This window comes from Apium graveolens, chromosome 7 (assembly GCF_009905375.1).
Source record: "Apium graveolens cultivar Ventura chromosome 7, ASM990537v1, whole genome shotgun sequence".
Lineage (NCBI taxonomy): Eukaryota > Viridiplantae > Streptophyta > Magnoliopsida > Apiales > Apiaceae > Apium > Apium graveolens.
The window spans coordinates 263078636-263095039 of record NC_133653.1 but is presented as its reverse complement, the minus strand read 5'-3'; the positions used below and the strand labels follow the sequence as shown (position 1 = coordinate 263095039).

General features: G+C 31.9%; 1 protein-coding gene and 1 pseudogene across 1 annotated transcript; both read right to left on the bottom strand.

The window, feature by feature from the left end:
• Window positions 1-2863, bottom strand: LOC141671199 (actin-7). The gene is made up of 5 exons (XM_074477362.1): window positions 2717-2863; window positions 1636-1704; window positions 1137-1530; window positions 441-1054; window positions 1-354 (listed from the first exon to the last, which is right to left on the bottom strand). Exons 2-5 carry the CDS (start codon window positions 1693-1695, stop codon window positions 289-291), a joined length of 1134 nt encoding a protein of 377 aa, XP_074333463.1. The 5' UTR covers window positions 1696-1704; window positions 2717-2863; the 3' UTR covers window positions 1-288.
• Window positions 2864-12535: 9672 nt separating this feature from the next.
• LOC141671200 (actin-7-like) lies at window positions 12536-14398 on the bottom strand (annotated as a pseudogene).
• Between the last annotated feature and the right edge of the window lie 2006 nt (window positions 14399-16404).

Sequence of the window (16404 nt, the reverse complement as noted above, 5' to 3'; positions counted from 1 at the left end):
TTGAGTTCTAAAAAATTTGATATAATAAGACACATGACAAATTACTCCTTAATTATAAGCATTGTAGTAACAAGCCACAACTGGGTCAAAAGATAAGAGAAGGCTAGTCATCTTCACCATTCATCCAGGACATGATGACTGATATGTGAACCAGTGGACAAAAAGATGATACATCAAAATCACATTATCCTCCAAATCAACCACAACATTGAGTTCACATAAAAAAATACACGAAAATCCAACTAAAATTGAAAAAGAAATTCAACCTCAATGCAAATAATATAGAACTTAAAAACACTTCCTGTGCACGATTGATGGACCAGACTCGTCATATTCACCCTTGGATATCCACATCTGATACAACAAACAGATGTTAAGGTTAAATGTATGGTACGGAGTAATTCATTGAAACAGTGATAGAATGGCTTCAAGTGTTTTACCTGTTGGAAGGTGCTGAGAGAGGCAAGAATGGATCCTCCGATCCAGACACTGTATTTTCTCTCTGGTGGTGCAACAACTTTGATCTTCATGCTGCTAGGAGCAAGGGCAGTAATTTCCTTGCTCATACGATCTGCAATACCAGGGAACATTGTCGAACCACCACTGAGCACTATGTTTCCATAGAGATCCTTCCTGATATCGACATCACACTTCATGATGGAGTTGTAAGTAGTTTCATGGATTCCAGCAGCTTCCATACCGATCAAAGACGGCTGGAACAGGACTTCTGGGCAACGGAATCTCTCAGCTCCGATTGTAATAACTTGTCCATCAGGCAATTCATAGTTCTTCTCCACGGAGGAGCTACTCTTTGAGGTTTCAAGCTCTTGCTCGTAGTCCAGGGCAACATAGGCAAGTTTCTCCTTCATATCACGAACAATTTCCCGCTCAGCAGTGGTGGTGAACATGTAACCTCTCTCTGTTAAGATCTTCATGAGAGAATCAGTGAGATCACGACCAGCAAGGTCAAGACGGAGAATGGCATGGGGAAGGGCATATCCTTCGTAGATTGGTACAGTATGGCTCACACCATCACCAGAATCCAGCACAATACCTATTGCATTTCAATCATTTAAAACTGAGGGTACAAGAAATAATACCAATAATGCAATAGAGTTGTAGGGACAAATACAAACCTGTAGTACGACCACTTGCATATAGAGAAAGAACAGCCTGGATTGCAACATACATTGCAGGAACATTAAATGTCTCAAACATAATCTGGGTCATCTTCTCCCTATTGGCTTTGGGATTGAGTGGTGCCTCAGTTAAAAGAACTGGGTGCTCCTCAGGAGCGACTCGAAGCTCATTGTAAAAGGTATGATGCCATATTTTCTCCATGTCATCCCAATTACTCACGATACCGTGCTCAATTGGATATTTCAATGTAAGAATACCTCTCTTCGATTGGGCTTCATCACCAACATAGGCATCCTTTTGCCCCATTCCGACCATGACACCAGTATGCCTGGGTCTGCCAACAATACTCGGGAATACTGCTCTGGGAGCATCATCCCCAGCAAAACCAGCCTAAATATCCAACATAACAATATTTCCGAAATGATTAAACTTTCAGGAGAAGTGTGCTTACTTCCTACTTCAATAAACTATATAAGCATCAAGGAAATCACTAACCTTCACCATTCCAGTTCCATTGTCACACACAAGGGGTTGGATATCCTCAGCATCAGCCATTTTATATCACTGCAAAAGCATTACCAATTCAATCAAACAAGAAAGAAACAACCGCACATTTGTTTATTAGATGCCTAACATGATTAATCATCTATCATGCATTTTGCACTTGTACAGTGCACGCTATAATTATTAAGGAAAATTGAGAAAAGAACGACCTGATACACAGCACTATCAATCAACTAATCCCCAACACAGGCCAACACAAAGTCACTCTACAAAACTACTCAAAAAAACCTACTCAAAAAAGTCTTTTTTTTCAGCTTACAGGTCAACCGTTTTAATCATATACATACTCTGATACATATACTGAATAATCAGAAGATAATGTGACATTAGACATTTACTAGAAGATCAAGTCCAAATTATACCATTATATATACACATACATTTGATGATGTAAAAACGCAGATACACGATCTAATCTCTTCAAAACACAATTTATATTTAACGATACGATCTAATCTCTTCAAAACACATCGAATAAACATCTACCAACAAAATCAGGTCCAAATTTCCGACAAAATTTTTAAGAAAAATCAAATTACTTCCCGATACCAAATACACGATCTATTCGCCTTAAAAACACATCTAAGAGCCAATCAATCGAGTCATTCCACTAAATCAACAAAACCGCAAACCAAACCACACAATCCGAACCTCATCCATCGACAAAACATCAAAAAACACCTAAACACACACACAACACACCATCTCTATCACTAAAACAACAGATCGGAACCTAACAAACACCTCAAACACTTAAATCTCAACCTAAAACCACAATTACACACAGATCAACCTATACACACAGATTCAAATCATCATTTCAACTCAAATCACTTCAGATTAACTCTAAACAGATGAATCGCCTTCTAAATCAGATTCAGATCCAAACATTCATATCATTTTCGCACAATTTCATGAATTAAACTATCAAAAAAAAGCTAAATAGATACAGATCGATAGATACAAACACATATAAGTATATGAGAGAGTTATAGAAGTGTAAAGAACAAACCGAGAAGTTTCCGGCGACGACGGCGGTGGAGGCGAGAGTTTCTCTCTCTAGATATTCTCTCTCTAGGTTGTAACGATGAAGGCGGATATGAGGTTTGTGAGGGTAGAAGTGTGGGTATTTATACTCTAAATTTATGTTATTTTATTAAATGTGGAAGAGTTATTGAAAATATTTGAAATTCGAATGAAATGTGTGCGAAATTGTGAATAATTGATTTTTGAAATTGAAAATGTTTTTATTTTGATTTGAAAAATAGGGGAAGGTGAGGAGAATGATTATGACCACGAGAAAAGATAGGGGTGATCTGGCTCAGTTTTTTGACAGCTGAAACGCATATTTCTCTGTACTGTACTTACTCTAGCATTTTTATTTTTAACTAGTATAATAATAACGAGACACGGGTCATTTTCTAGATTTTTTTTATACATCATTTAATTATATTAGTAAAATTCTTGATCATTTTTTTATTGATAAATATTGTATAACGTCTCAAACATATCAAATACAAGTTGAGTATCAATCAATATGTATGATTTTCATGTAAAATATTAATAACATTCATAATATTATTAATATATCTCATTAATCATAATACATATTTTCTTATTTGTGTCGTGTAATTTGTATTTACTAAATGAATACAAGCAGGATAGTCATTATACATGTAAAGGAAAATATTGAAGTTAATTTATCAAATATTGTCAATACGTTAATAAAAAGAAACTAAAAATTAACATATATGTATATTGCAAAGTCGAGTAAATTTTTTCTTACTCGACTTTGGTCAAATAAATCCGGAGTAATGAGATATTTTATTACTAAAGTCATTAATAATTTACAATTACCCTACTTAATTTAAAAGGATTAGTAATGCATAATTAAAGTTGTCAAGACCTACAATCATAATATTCAACAAAGTAGAATTTACACTACGAATTTACACTACAATTAATATAAGTTTATTTTTTAAGAAAAATGTTATATTTTTTAATTCAACGTTTATATTGATTTAACATCATTCCTATTGTCTTAATTCATTGACTAAAGTTGATCTCGGCCGTGTACTTAACTTTTAATCCTCTCTATTATACAAAATTAATTTTATAAGATGTCAAATAATTGTCAATTCATAAATTAAAATTGACATAATCAATTTAGTTTTTAACACATTGAAAAAAACTTAAATTTAATTGATCATTCTTATTTTCAGAACATAAAAGACTTTTGTTATTTTTTTTCTAGTATATATATCAATAACTCTGAAATACTCTATTAAAATTGAATCTTTTAATATTGGTAAGGATAAAGTCACATGTGTGTGTATGTAAATTATTATTTATTATATTTTCGAGTAAATTATGTTGGTCTCATTCATTTATATGCTAGATATCTTGATCATATATATATCTAATTGTTATTCAGTAAATTACTCAAATAACATGTATTTATGATTATTCAAAAATTATAATTATCTAATAAATAAATTACAATTATTTACATATCGTAGTCGTAGTAGCACTGACAATCAAACAATATTTATTTTTACTCAAGAGAGCATCAGTCATGGATGTGATATAAAAATAATTCATATATCGTAAAGACTAACTACTGATTTCAGAAGTTTTTTTTCAAAAATCTGAAGATAAATTTGTACCAATATCATCATTCAAATCATTTTGAAGTTTCTTTCATTTATGATTATAATATTTCTTTATATAGTAACTTGATAACATTGTTTATTACTTTTCTAAAATTAAATATATTCAATTTGATGAATTTTTTTAAATATTAGTTGAACTTGTTAATCTTTTCAAAATACCGACTAATATTTTTTTTTTTTTGACAAATATGGCTTATAGCCTTACAAATGAGTATCTGTTCTCATAAATTCTCGGGGTGGGCGAGGATCGAACCCAGGATCTGGAACGACGGACGATAAACTCTTAACCACTTGAGCTATCCAACCGTTGTGCATCATACCTATTTTGACGAAATTCTCAAGTCTCACCGTCACACCTCTATCTCGGCCTAATTGTTTGGTGCGAGGTAGACCTCGAAGCTCACCTGGATGTCTGTCCTTACTTTGCCATTTAAGCTAGCAGCCACCGGATACCCATGTGTTGCTCAAAGTCTTGTATGTGGAAACATGTTCGGCTTGGGGTATCTGCCCTTTATGCCCGAAATTATTGTCCCTTACGGTAGCCTGTCGTGCCCTGCATTGACTAAAAGATGGTATCCGTCCCTGGCTCATGCGGAGCCGACAACAAAGAGGAATGCTACCTGGTTGATCCTGCCAGTAGTTATATGCTTGCCTCAAAGATTAAGCCATACATGTGTAACTATGAACTAATTCAGACTGTGAAACTGCGAATGACTCATTAAATCAGTTATAGTTTGTTTGATGGTATCTGCTACTCGGATAACCGTAGTAATTCTAGAGCTAATACGTGCAACAAACCCCGACTTCTGGAAAGGATGCATTTATTAGATAAAAGGTCGACGCGGGCTCTGCTCGTCGCTTCGATGACATAACTCAAGTGGTTAAATAACATGTATTAAATCAAATAGTACAATATATTATAGTGTTAACCTTTTTTCAAATAATTCAAAATAGTTGTACAATATTTTCCAACACTAAATATTTTTTTGTATATTTATTATTGCTAATTATAAATAATTTTTTTTTCAAAATATTGAATTCTATAATTTTTCAAGTTTCTTATATATATATATGAGTTCCGTTCTATTGAATCCTTGTTTTTAGTTGAGTACGGGAGTCCACATATGTTTTGCAAGTAAAATAGTATAATTTTTTTTTCAAACGTATTATAATCTGAATCATGTTCTACAATTATCTCTATTTTAATAAATATCTTGCAAATCTCATAATTTGACAAGTTGAACATTGCAGAACATATGATTTTATAGAACATGATCAGTTTGAAGAACATATGTATTCACGTTATAGAACACGTAAATATTCAACTTACTGAACATTAATGATATAACACCATAACACACATTTATATCATGTAGTTTATTATTTTAGTTTTTAAATTATTAGAAATATAAAACCTGAACCATTAGATTGGATTGTAATATAAAGTTAAGATTTTAGACTCCAGAACTCCACAAAATAAATAGGGACTTTATGTATATGATTACTTATAATAACCATATCAAATTGAATAATATAAAATTTAGAATTTGTCTCACAAATATTTGAATATAAATATATCTTTAATTAAATAATGCAATAAATAAATTATTTTTTTATGAAGAAGTATCAAATGTCTTACCATTTTTTAAATAACGTGTTAATGAAAATTATTAATTTTACTTTATAGTTATAATTTAATTTTTTTAAAGAGAATGAAAAAAATAGGATTTAAGAGCAACTCTTTATAAATTCACAATCATTGAATAATATTTTAAACCTAATTTTTTAAAGTGAAACATTAATAAATATATCGATTTAGTATATTTTCGTAGTTTTAACGGAGATTGTGACAAATTTTGAATATATTTAAATATTGGGTTAAGTTCCAGATGTAATACTGTAAAATCAGTGAGTTAGTAATTTTGATACATAATATCAATTGACTTGATCGTATAAATAACTCAAAAATATTAATTTTTATTAATATATGATATTATAAAATTTATCCTTATTGGTAAGATATTCTCGTCGAGCTCGTAATTTAAATTTATTAAACCTAAATAGTGATGATGTATTTTCAGCTGGGTCATGTAGTCAAATTTTGAGTTTTTTTTTTCAAAATGGGTAAAATTCTGATTTTGAAGCTAGTAATTTTGATACATATTATCAATTGACTTGATTCTATAAAGACCTTAAAGATAATAATTTTTACCAACATAAGATATTACAAATTTTTTCTTTGTTGGTAAGATTTTTTAGTCGAACTCGTAATTTAAATTAAACCTAGGTAGAGACGTGATATTTACGGGCAGGTCATTTAGTCAAATTTTGAGTATTTTTTGAAAAATGGGTCAAGTTCTACTTTTAAATTCGAAATAAATTGAAATACGCTTATTATAACTTATCTAAATATGTAGTACACATACATATTATTTATATAACTATATCTCTTTTCAACATATAAAAAAATTAATTATATGTACAATTTATTTTTTATTAAAAAATATATATTAAAAATGTATGAGACATGCTTTTCAAATTAAAAATTGTTTAATAAATAAGGGAATGATCCGTTTATGTACCATGCTTAATTTTATATCTCAAATTCAATTGTTCAAAACTAACTCTACAAATATTTTAGTAATCATGTTTAAAGTTAAATAAATTGTCGCTATTTACGACACTCACATATTACGTGTATGATAAAAAATTAAAGTAACAGTGTGGTGTAGTGGTAAGGTGATGTGCTTGTGAAGGTAAAGACTTGAGTTAAATTTCTACCAACAACATCTTTTATATAAATTTAATGTACATGGGTAAATTAGTCATTTCAATGAGACTTTTTAATTTCATGAATATTATCACCATGTTCTCTTATTATACATAGAAGAGATTATTTAAAATTATCTAAAAAAGGTAAATAAAAAGGACGTTGGCCCCAAATGTCACAATTTGAGGGTGAATTCAATGTTACTTGGGAAAAAAATGTCAAAACGAAGTTTCGTGTCATGTTTTTTTCCTTTTTAATGAAAAACGGAGTTGCGTGTTCCGTGTTAAATTTTCTTTTTAAAACGCAACTTCAATTAATGTTAAGATGGGGCAAAACGCAACCCGAAAGTTTTTGAAGTTAACGCGTGTTGGTTTTACATTTTTGTCTTTTTTATTTTTTTTGCCAAAAATGCTAGATAATGTTATATTTTCAAGTTTAAAACTTTATTTCAAAAGGGTATGTTGTTTCATATTTTATTCGAATTTATAATTATTTTAATATTTTTAAAACTCAAATTGATAATTGATTAACACTAAAATATTAAAAACGGTGAATAATTAGAGTTTGGTTCCCAGGGTTTAGGGCCCTAAACCCTAGATTAAAATAGGTTTTAGACTATAGGGAAAGGCCCTAAAGGCTAAATCATAAAGTCTAAATCAGTGTATTTTTTATTAATTTATTTTTAATATTTTTAAAACTCAAAAGAAGATTGGTGAACCCTAAAATATAAAAAAAATATAAAATAGGGCCCATAATTAAATTTTTAAAAATTAATTTAAAATTTTAAAGTTTTTGAAAGCCAATAAAAAGATATGAAAATATAAAATATTAATTGAAAATAATTGAAAACATAATATTAAGTTGTGTTTTATTATTTAAAACATTAAATGAGAATGAGTTTTTATATTTAACAAAAACATGAATTGAAACTGAGTTATAAAGTGACAATTAGGACAAACTTTTCAAGAAATTATATTGAGGTTCATTTAACTAAAAAAAGTCACACTTTTATTAAATAAAAATGTACGACGTATCCGAGTAACTAACTGCACGTCAATGAAATGACCGAACATGATCTAAGAACATATGCACCCTTCAAGTCCATCAATTGATCAATTCATCAATTCAATCAATGGAGTTGATTACTATTCATGTTAGAATCACTTTTTTCCTTAATTTTTATACATCCACATAACTCCATCAATCCATCAATTACTATTCATCAAATAAATAATTATATTATATATCATAAATTTAATTTCATCTCTATTATTTAATGATCTCACAAATAGTATCCAATAATACATTGCTGGATAATTTCAGATTTTTGATAAGATAATGGATAAATTTAAATTTTTGATAAGATTTTTGTTGAATCACATTATGGCACGTGGCATGATCTAGATTTACAGATAGAAAATTGTCTATAAATAATATTATGATCTTCATATTATAGTCATCTTAAAATCAATACAATCTTTGCAATAATGAATTCCTTAAAAAGATTATTGAGTCAGAGATAAAACCGAAGTGGCGATGATGAAGAAGTTCATCAATACCCCAGATGAACCACAAGGGCGAGGCTCAAGACCTGAAAAATATTCTAATCATCCTAGAGAAAGGCTATCAAGAGAAAAAAATCTCATGGCAGATTATTTCGTTAATCGTCCAATATTCAATGATGATGATTTTCGTCGGAGGTATCGAATGCGCCCTCATGTTTTCAATCGGATCATGACCGTTATTTATACTCAAGATTCCCATTGGCATCAAAAAACAGATGCAATTGGATTATTAGGGTTGTTACCAGAACAAAAAATGACGGCCGCACTACGAATGCTAGTTTACGGTGCAACGGCTGATTAGTGTGCCGAAATATGTCGAATGGGAGAATCAACCACACTTGAATGTATGAAAATATTTTGTCAATAAGTGGAAGGGCTCTTTGGTGAAGAGTACCTTCATGCTCCGACACCAGCAGATTTACAAAGGCTTTTAACAAGGGGGAACAAAAGGGATTTCCAAGTATGATTGGAAGTATCGATTGTATGCACTGAGAGTGGAAGAACTGTCCAAGCGGGTGGGGATGAGCTTATAGTGGTCGAAAAGGACGACCTAATATTATTCTAGAGGCGGTCGCTCCCTATGACACTTGGATTTGGCATGCTTTTTTTGGTGTGCCTGGAGCTCAGAATGATATTAATATTCTAGGCCAGTCTCCTGTATTTGATAAAGTCATCGCAGGAAATAGCCCAACGGTGGTGTTTCACGTCAATGGAAAACGATACAACAATGCTTATTATCTTGCAGATGGAACTTACCGAGGTATTTAAAATTTGTAAAAACTATATCAAATCCTGCCACTCAATCACAAAATTATTTGCCAAGAAACAAGAGGCATATCGCAAAGATGTGGATAGGTGTTTTGGTATCTTGCAATCTCGACGGGCTATTCTTCGTCATGGTGCACGGATGCATAAGCGTTCCACATTTAGAAGTATCACGAGGACTTACATCATATTGCATAACATGATAGTTGTTATTCCCAGTGAACTAACAATGAGATTTACAGAAGGGGGGTTGAATGTAAATCTCAAAACTTTTTCAAGTTTTGAGCAGTTTCTAGGCTATGTGTTTTAATGAACAAGTGTGTGTGAATTGCTTTCAGCTAATGCAGACATATATATATTCAAACACAAATGTAAAGAACACAACAGACTTAAAAACTTTTCTGGTGAATTTTTTGTTCCACTAGAGATGTGTTATTTCAGAAAATCTGTGATTCAAAGAATTAAATCACAGCTGCGTCCTAGTACAAACTAGATGATTTTCTCTCTGGATCTTTCTAAGCAGCTCTGGAAAATTCACACTCTAATTACTAGCTGCTACTTGGTTTATATAACACCAAGTTTACAAGTGAAGACAAAACTGTAAAATACAATTAAAAGATTCTTCACATGTTTCTTCTTCATTTCTCTATCCAATGCAATTTAAGTTTAGCTGTGAATCTTTGAATACTTCCTTGTTTGCCCCAGAAGATTTAATGAATCCATTAGCATCACATGTTTATGATGGGCCAGTAGATAGTAATGGAGTTCGAATTCCTTTTGCACCAGTACAAAGAAATGGAAGAAATCAACAAGTATTTTGGAATCATATCGAGAACTTGAAATCAACTTATATTCATACAATACTTCAAAATGATTTGGTGGAGCATAACTGGGCAATGTAAGCTAATCAGTAGTTGTCAATTTATTATCTCTTGAAATGTATGTCTTGACAATTTATAATAAATTTATTTTATTGAATTCAAAAGTAGTAAACATGATTAAAATTAGAAAACATGGAACATAATTAAATTAAAAACATAATAGCTAAATTTAATCATAAAAATCATCATCAAAGCGAGGAACATAAGCACTGCCAATAGTAGTCTCAATCACTTGTTCTATGATCTCGGTCTTCTTTCTTTTAAACCAATTTTTTGTATTATGGGTCATTTGGATAGTATTCATTGTCATGATCTTTGTTTTTTCTTCAATAGTCTCGTGTTTTTCCAATCTTGCTTCTTTCCGTTCCTTTAGTACATCAAGTCTTTCCTTTCTTGCTTCTTTTCATTTCTCAAGTTCTAACATCTCCCTCGATATTTGAAGGGTTTCCTCATCTCTTTTGATGTTGGCCTCCACTAGTTGTTTTTGATGACATTGCATACAATTGAAAATAGCCATAGACATCTCTTCTTTTTCGGTCATACGTTGTTTTCCTTTCTTTTTTGCATGTTTGGACGCCTTTACTCCCATCGGTCTAACTGGACTGGAAGGACTTTCTGTTTCTGGATTAGACTCCGGAGTTGTAAAATCTTCTTCATTAACACAATCATCACTATTCAAATTGATTGGTGATTCCGTTTGTGTTGGAAAATTTCGTTGAAATGGAGGAGAAGTAGTGGGAACGTCCACAAATTGAGGATGTGTTGCAACTTCTTCATAACATTCCAATTTGTCAAATGTCTTATTCATTTTCTTGAAATATAATCCTTGAGCCTGAGTTATCTGAAAAAATAAAAAAAATTGGATACTAAGTTATCAAAAATATAAAAACGTATTGATATATATATATATATATATATATTTACCTCATCTACCAAATTGGTTCCACTTGCACTATTTATACTAGCTTAATTCTTTGCACATTGTCATTTTTTTAGTGCTCTCTTCAATGGTGCCCAATGCGAGTCTAGAGCAATTTTTGAACGAGGTTCGGCTTGAGGATTCTCTGAAGTGCCACACCAATTTTTGCATAATCCTCGTGAATCCGCTCCCATAAATTATTCTTGTTTGAATATCGACCAGTGATCGGATCAACAAATTGTCGAGCCCACGAAACACATAATTGTAATTTTTCGGAAGGAAGCCAATTAATACCCATTATATATTTAAATATATAATAATATTGAAGGAAAATAAAAATGAAAAGATAGAAATATAGGTATTATAAAATTTGTTGCAAGTAATTAAACAGAAGAAGCAATATATATACACACAAATATCCGACCGTTAAATAAATAGTCGTTGCAAGAAAAAGCAGGAGACATGCGGTGTCAAAAAGTGAAATACAGGCGGGACCAGGCAACTGATGGCCCTTGCAACGACCATTAAAAATTGATGTTGAGACTGCTGAATTAATAGACCATTGATAATTGATGGCTCGATTTTGGCGCGGTGCATGTGCAAATTAGTTTAGTCCATTGATTCTCCTGCCGAATCAATGATTTGCTCCTCCACGCTGAATATGCTTTAAGAAAATTTATTATACTTTAGATCGTAAATGAGTTGCTAAATGGTGACAAATCGATTCAAAAGTCGATATTAATCAATCTAATCGGTTAAAATTTGACTGAAATTGATAGTGAAAGTTAAAAAAATTACAAATTTTACGCACAAGAAATCTATAATCTCTTACATAGTAATTCATATTTTTGACGGCTAAATCACAAACTCTCTTTAATTATCCTTTCAAATTAAGCTTTAAATGAAAAAAAATAGATATTTTTTTTTTTAATTATGCAGTATTTATAAATATTTTTGCGTAAATATAAAATATTTATATATATAAGTAATATGATAAATTATAATACATAAATAATAAATATAATATTTATATGCACATACCGATAGTACTAAGTAATACAATTAATATTAATAATCCATTAATTATTTTGTTTTAAGTTTTAATTTTTCTGATTAAATCTTGGATGACATTTTAACCGATGCTTTTATAACACGAACACACCTAAGACATAGTTCGACTCGAATGATATTCGACTTTTAAACATATGTCATATATTTGATAAATTGGAGAAATATTCAAACTTAACATCAACTTAACATCTGACAAGATAAGCTAAAGTTTTATAAACTTTTGATTAGCAAATTGTTACAAATTATGCGTTCTAGAAATAGATAATTCATTATAATAAAATAAAAAAAGATCATCATCATCATGATCGTACCCAATAATATCTTTTATGACAGTGTCTGAGAGGCAATAACTATACAGTTTTACCCTCGTACCAAAAAATGAAGAGGTCACGTTATCTTTGCATCCAACCACAAAATAAACAAAATCCCAATAGATTGAAAAAGAAATTCAACGTTGATGCAAATACTATGAAACTTAAGTACACTTCCTGTGCACGATTGTTGGACCAAACTCGTCATATTCGCCCTTGGATATCCACATCTGATTAAACAAACAAGAACTAAAGTTAAAATGTATGATCCTTGCACTTGTTTCAGCGAAAAACTGATAAGACGAGGGTTCGAACTTTGTCAAAGGGGAGTCGGTGACTGTGAGTGTGTTTAACGGACACAAAGAAAAGTGTTTTACCTGTTGGAAGGTGTTGAGAGAGGCAAGAATAGATCCTCCAATCCAGACACTGTATTTTCTCTCCGGTGGTGCAACAACTTTGATCTTTATGCTGCTAGGAGCAAGGGCAGTAATTTCCTTGCTCATACGATCTGCAATACCAGGGAACATTGTGGAACCACCACTGAGCACTATGTTTTCATAGAGATCCTTCCTGATATCAATATCACACTTCATGATGGAGTTGTAAGTAGTTTCATGGATTCCATCAGCTATCATCCCGAGAAGAGACGGCTGGAACAGGCCTTCTGCGCAACGGAATCTCTCAGCTCCAATTGCAATAACTTGTCCATCAGGCAATTCATAGTTTTTCTCCACGGAGGAGCTGCTCTTTGAGGATTCGAGCTCTTGCTCGTAGTCCAGGGCAACATAGGCAAGCATCTCCTTCATGTCACGAACAATTTTCCGCTCAGCATCGGTGGTAAACATGTAACCTCTTTTTTCTAAGATCTTCATGAGAGAATCAGTGAGGTCACGACCAGCAAGGTCGACTCGGAGAATGGCATGGGGAAGGGCATATCCTTCGTAGACTGGCACACAATGGCTCACACCTTCACCAGAATCCAGCACGATGCCTGTTGCATTTTAAAAAAAATCAATAAAATGAGGGAGGTTTAAGTAATAACCTAAGGAAAATGCTTAGGTCCCAAACTTGTAGATTCCAAATGCCACGTGTCATGGGGTAATTGGCTATAATACAACCGATAATAATGGAATTTCCTGTATTCACATAAATTTCAAAACTGAAATCATCTCATATGGTCAAATAATCAATGTCCAGTCATTTGAGAACAAATTTTGATACTCAATTTGATACCTCTGTATATAAATCATGGAAGAAAGTTACTTTGTAAGAACAAATACAAACCAGTTGTACGCCCACTTGCATAGAGAGAAAGAACAGCCTGAACCGAAACATACATTGCAGGAACATTAAACGTCTCGAACATGATTTTAGTCATCATCTCCCTGTTGGACTTGGGATTAAACGGTGCCTCGGTTAGAAGAACAGGCTGCTCTTCAGGAGCAACTCGAAGCTCTTCGTAAAAGGTATGATGCCATAGTTTCTCCATGTCATCCCAGTTTTGTATGATACCGTGCTCAATTGGATATTTCAAGGTAAGAACACCTCTCTTCGATTGAGCTTCATCACCAACATAGGCATCCTTCTGCCCCATTCCAACCATGACACCAGTATGTCTGGGTCTGCCAACAATACTGCAAGCATTATTAAAAATCAATTACTAACCTTAACCATTCCAGTTCCATTGTCAATAACAAGTGGTTGGATATCCTCAACATCAACCATTATATTCACTGCCAAAGAATTACTAATCCAATCACAATGGCTTTAAACCCTCGAGTATTAAAGAAAGGCCATTAATGTTTCGACACAAAGTCACTCTGTTTGCAATATACTAATATTCGTCAACTTAGAGGGCAAATTAAATTAATGTGGCGTAATGTAATACGATTCCTTGCATTAAAAAATGATCATCTTAAGCTCTAACAACTTTTATAAAATAAAATAATCATGTTATTAATCCATCTGTTTGAATGTACAGTATTACAGATATAAAACAGTAATGCATCCCATCCATTTCAATAATTTACAGTTTTTTTAGAAAGTCCCTTTCAATCCTTCTCATTCCAGAGGTTTTAAACTATTATGTTCACTCTACTTACTTTATACATTAAATATTCATTCATAATCCTTATTTTACTCAATTTTTTTAAATTTATGAACTAATTAACATTTTTCAGAAATTCTGTGTTAAAATCCAATATAAATAACTGGGTGGTATAGGGGAGTAAATATTAATTGATACCCCACTTTATTCATTCTTTTTTACATTTCTCAAGTAATTAACATTTTTTTCTTGAAACTCCTTGTTAAAATCCAATGTACTCCCTCTATTTCATTTTATCCGTCGCTTAATTTTAATGTACACATTTCGAAGTTTTTTGACCGCATAGTAAAAATAATAGTTAATAATTTTTTTTGTGAATAAAAATTCGCAACTAAGACTTTAATTTACAAAAAAATTTTAAAAATTATAATTATAATTATATTATTAAAAAATTTAAAATTGTGTGCGGAAAAATCAAACGAGTAAATAAAAAAATGAGAGAGAGTAAACAATTGGATGGCGGGGTAGAGAGTTGTCTTTAATTTTTAGGAAAACGGGGAAATGTTATTTTGAGCATCTCTCCTTTAATATTGTTCTTCAAGTTTCGAAGCCAGTCAGCATAATTAGGACCAGTCAATTTGTGAGCATCCAGTATGCTCCTGAGTGATAGTGCAGAAGACATAATGTATATTGTAAATCTGTAAATGATAAACACATAACAACACTTAGCAAATATTCGATTTCATTTCAAAACACTATATGAATCGGGTATTTATTCATAAGTGGCTCCCAATAGTTTATCTAATTTATTCAACCCTCTACGTGAAAAAATAAGCATTCATAATGCTAGTGGGAATAGGGATCCTACATTCCATTACACAACCCCGGCTGTAGCACGAACCGCCATGCAATGTTCAATAGGCAGACAACTCTTGTCAATTACATCTCATGTTATTCCCTAATCAAACTTTAGCCTCTTGAATAATTGAGTCTCGGCTATAGCACGACAAACTCAATATTCTAAGTCAAGTCTAACCCAACATTCCGTACAGTTGAATCAGTCCCCAAAGGCCCATGGCTGTAGCACGTACCGACCTTTAGATTCTTATTCAATGTACACATCTCTATGTAATAGACAAGTATTTCTTATTTCGAAATCAAAGCCCTCGGCTGTAGCACGAACCGACAATGATTCAAAAATAAGAACTACTTTTCTATCATGTTGGAAGACTATAACCGACACAAGCCCGTTGTATCATTGGCCAATTACTACTTAATATTATTTAATTTTAGAGGAATTATATTACGTTACAATCATAATCATATTATAAAGAGATTCTTCCTTTTAAATTAAATATTTCAAATCAATAATCAATAATCAGACGATTCCCAGATCGGGTGGAGCATTGTCAAGAGGCGTCACTTAATAACCCTTTCTTACAGATAGAAATCTGTTGTTGACAGAATCATCCTTTCTCTCATATCAAAAATTCATATTCAATTATGTGTTTCACAAACACAAGAATCTCATGATTGTATTCATAATATTGTTTTTAAGGTTATGAAACAATTTCACTATACTAGGTTCTCTAACAAACGCCTTATGTTCATTTAAGTTCACCTAAATCTATCATCGCATGATAAACTAAGCATATATCACATATATCAACATGAATAAACATCAAGGTAGGCATGTTAT

Excerpts from the sequence above, each read along its gene's own strand:
- LOC141671199 (XM_074477362.1), bottom strand. The coding sequence starts at position 1,695 with ATGGCTGATGCTGAGGATATCCAACCCCTTGTGTGTGACAATGGAACT. Across the intron at positions 1,531-1,635 it reads ATGGAACTGGAATGGTGAAG|GCTGGTTTTGCTGGGGATGA; the intron begins GTTAGTGATTTC and ends TTGGATATTTAG. Across the intron at positions 1,055-1,136 it reads TGCAAGTGGTCGTACTACAG|GTATTGTGCTGGATTCTGGT; the intron begins GTTTGTATTTGT and ends GAAATGCAATAG.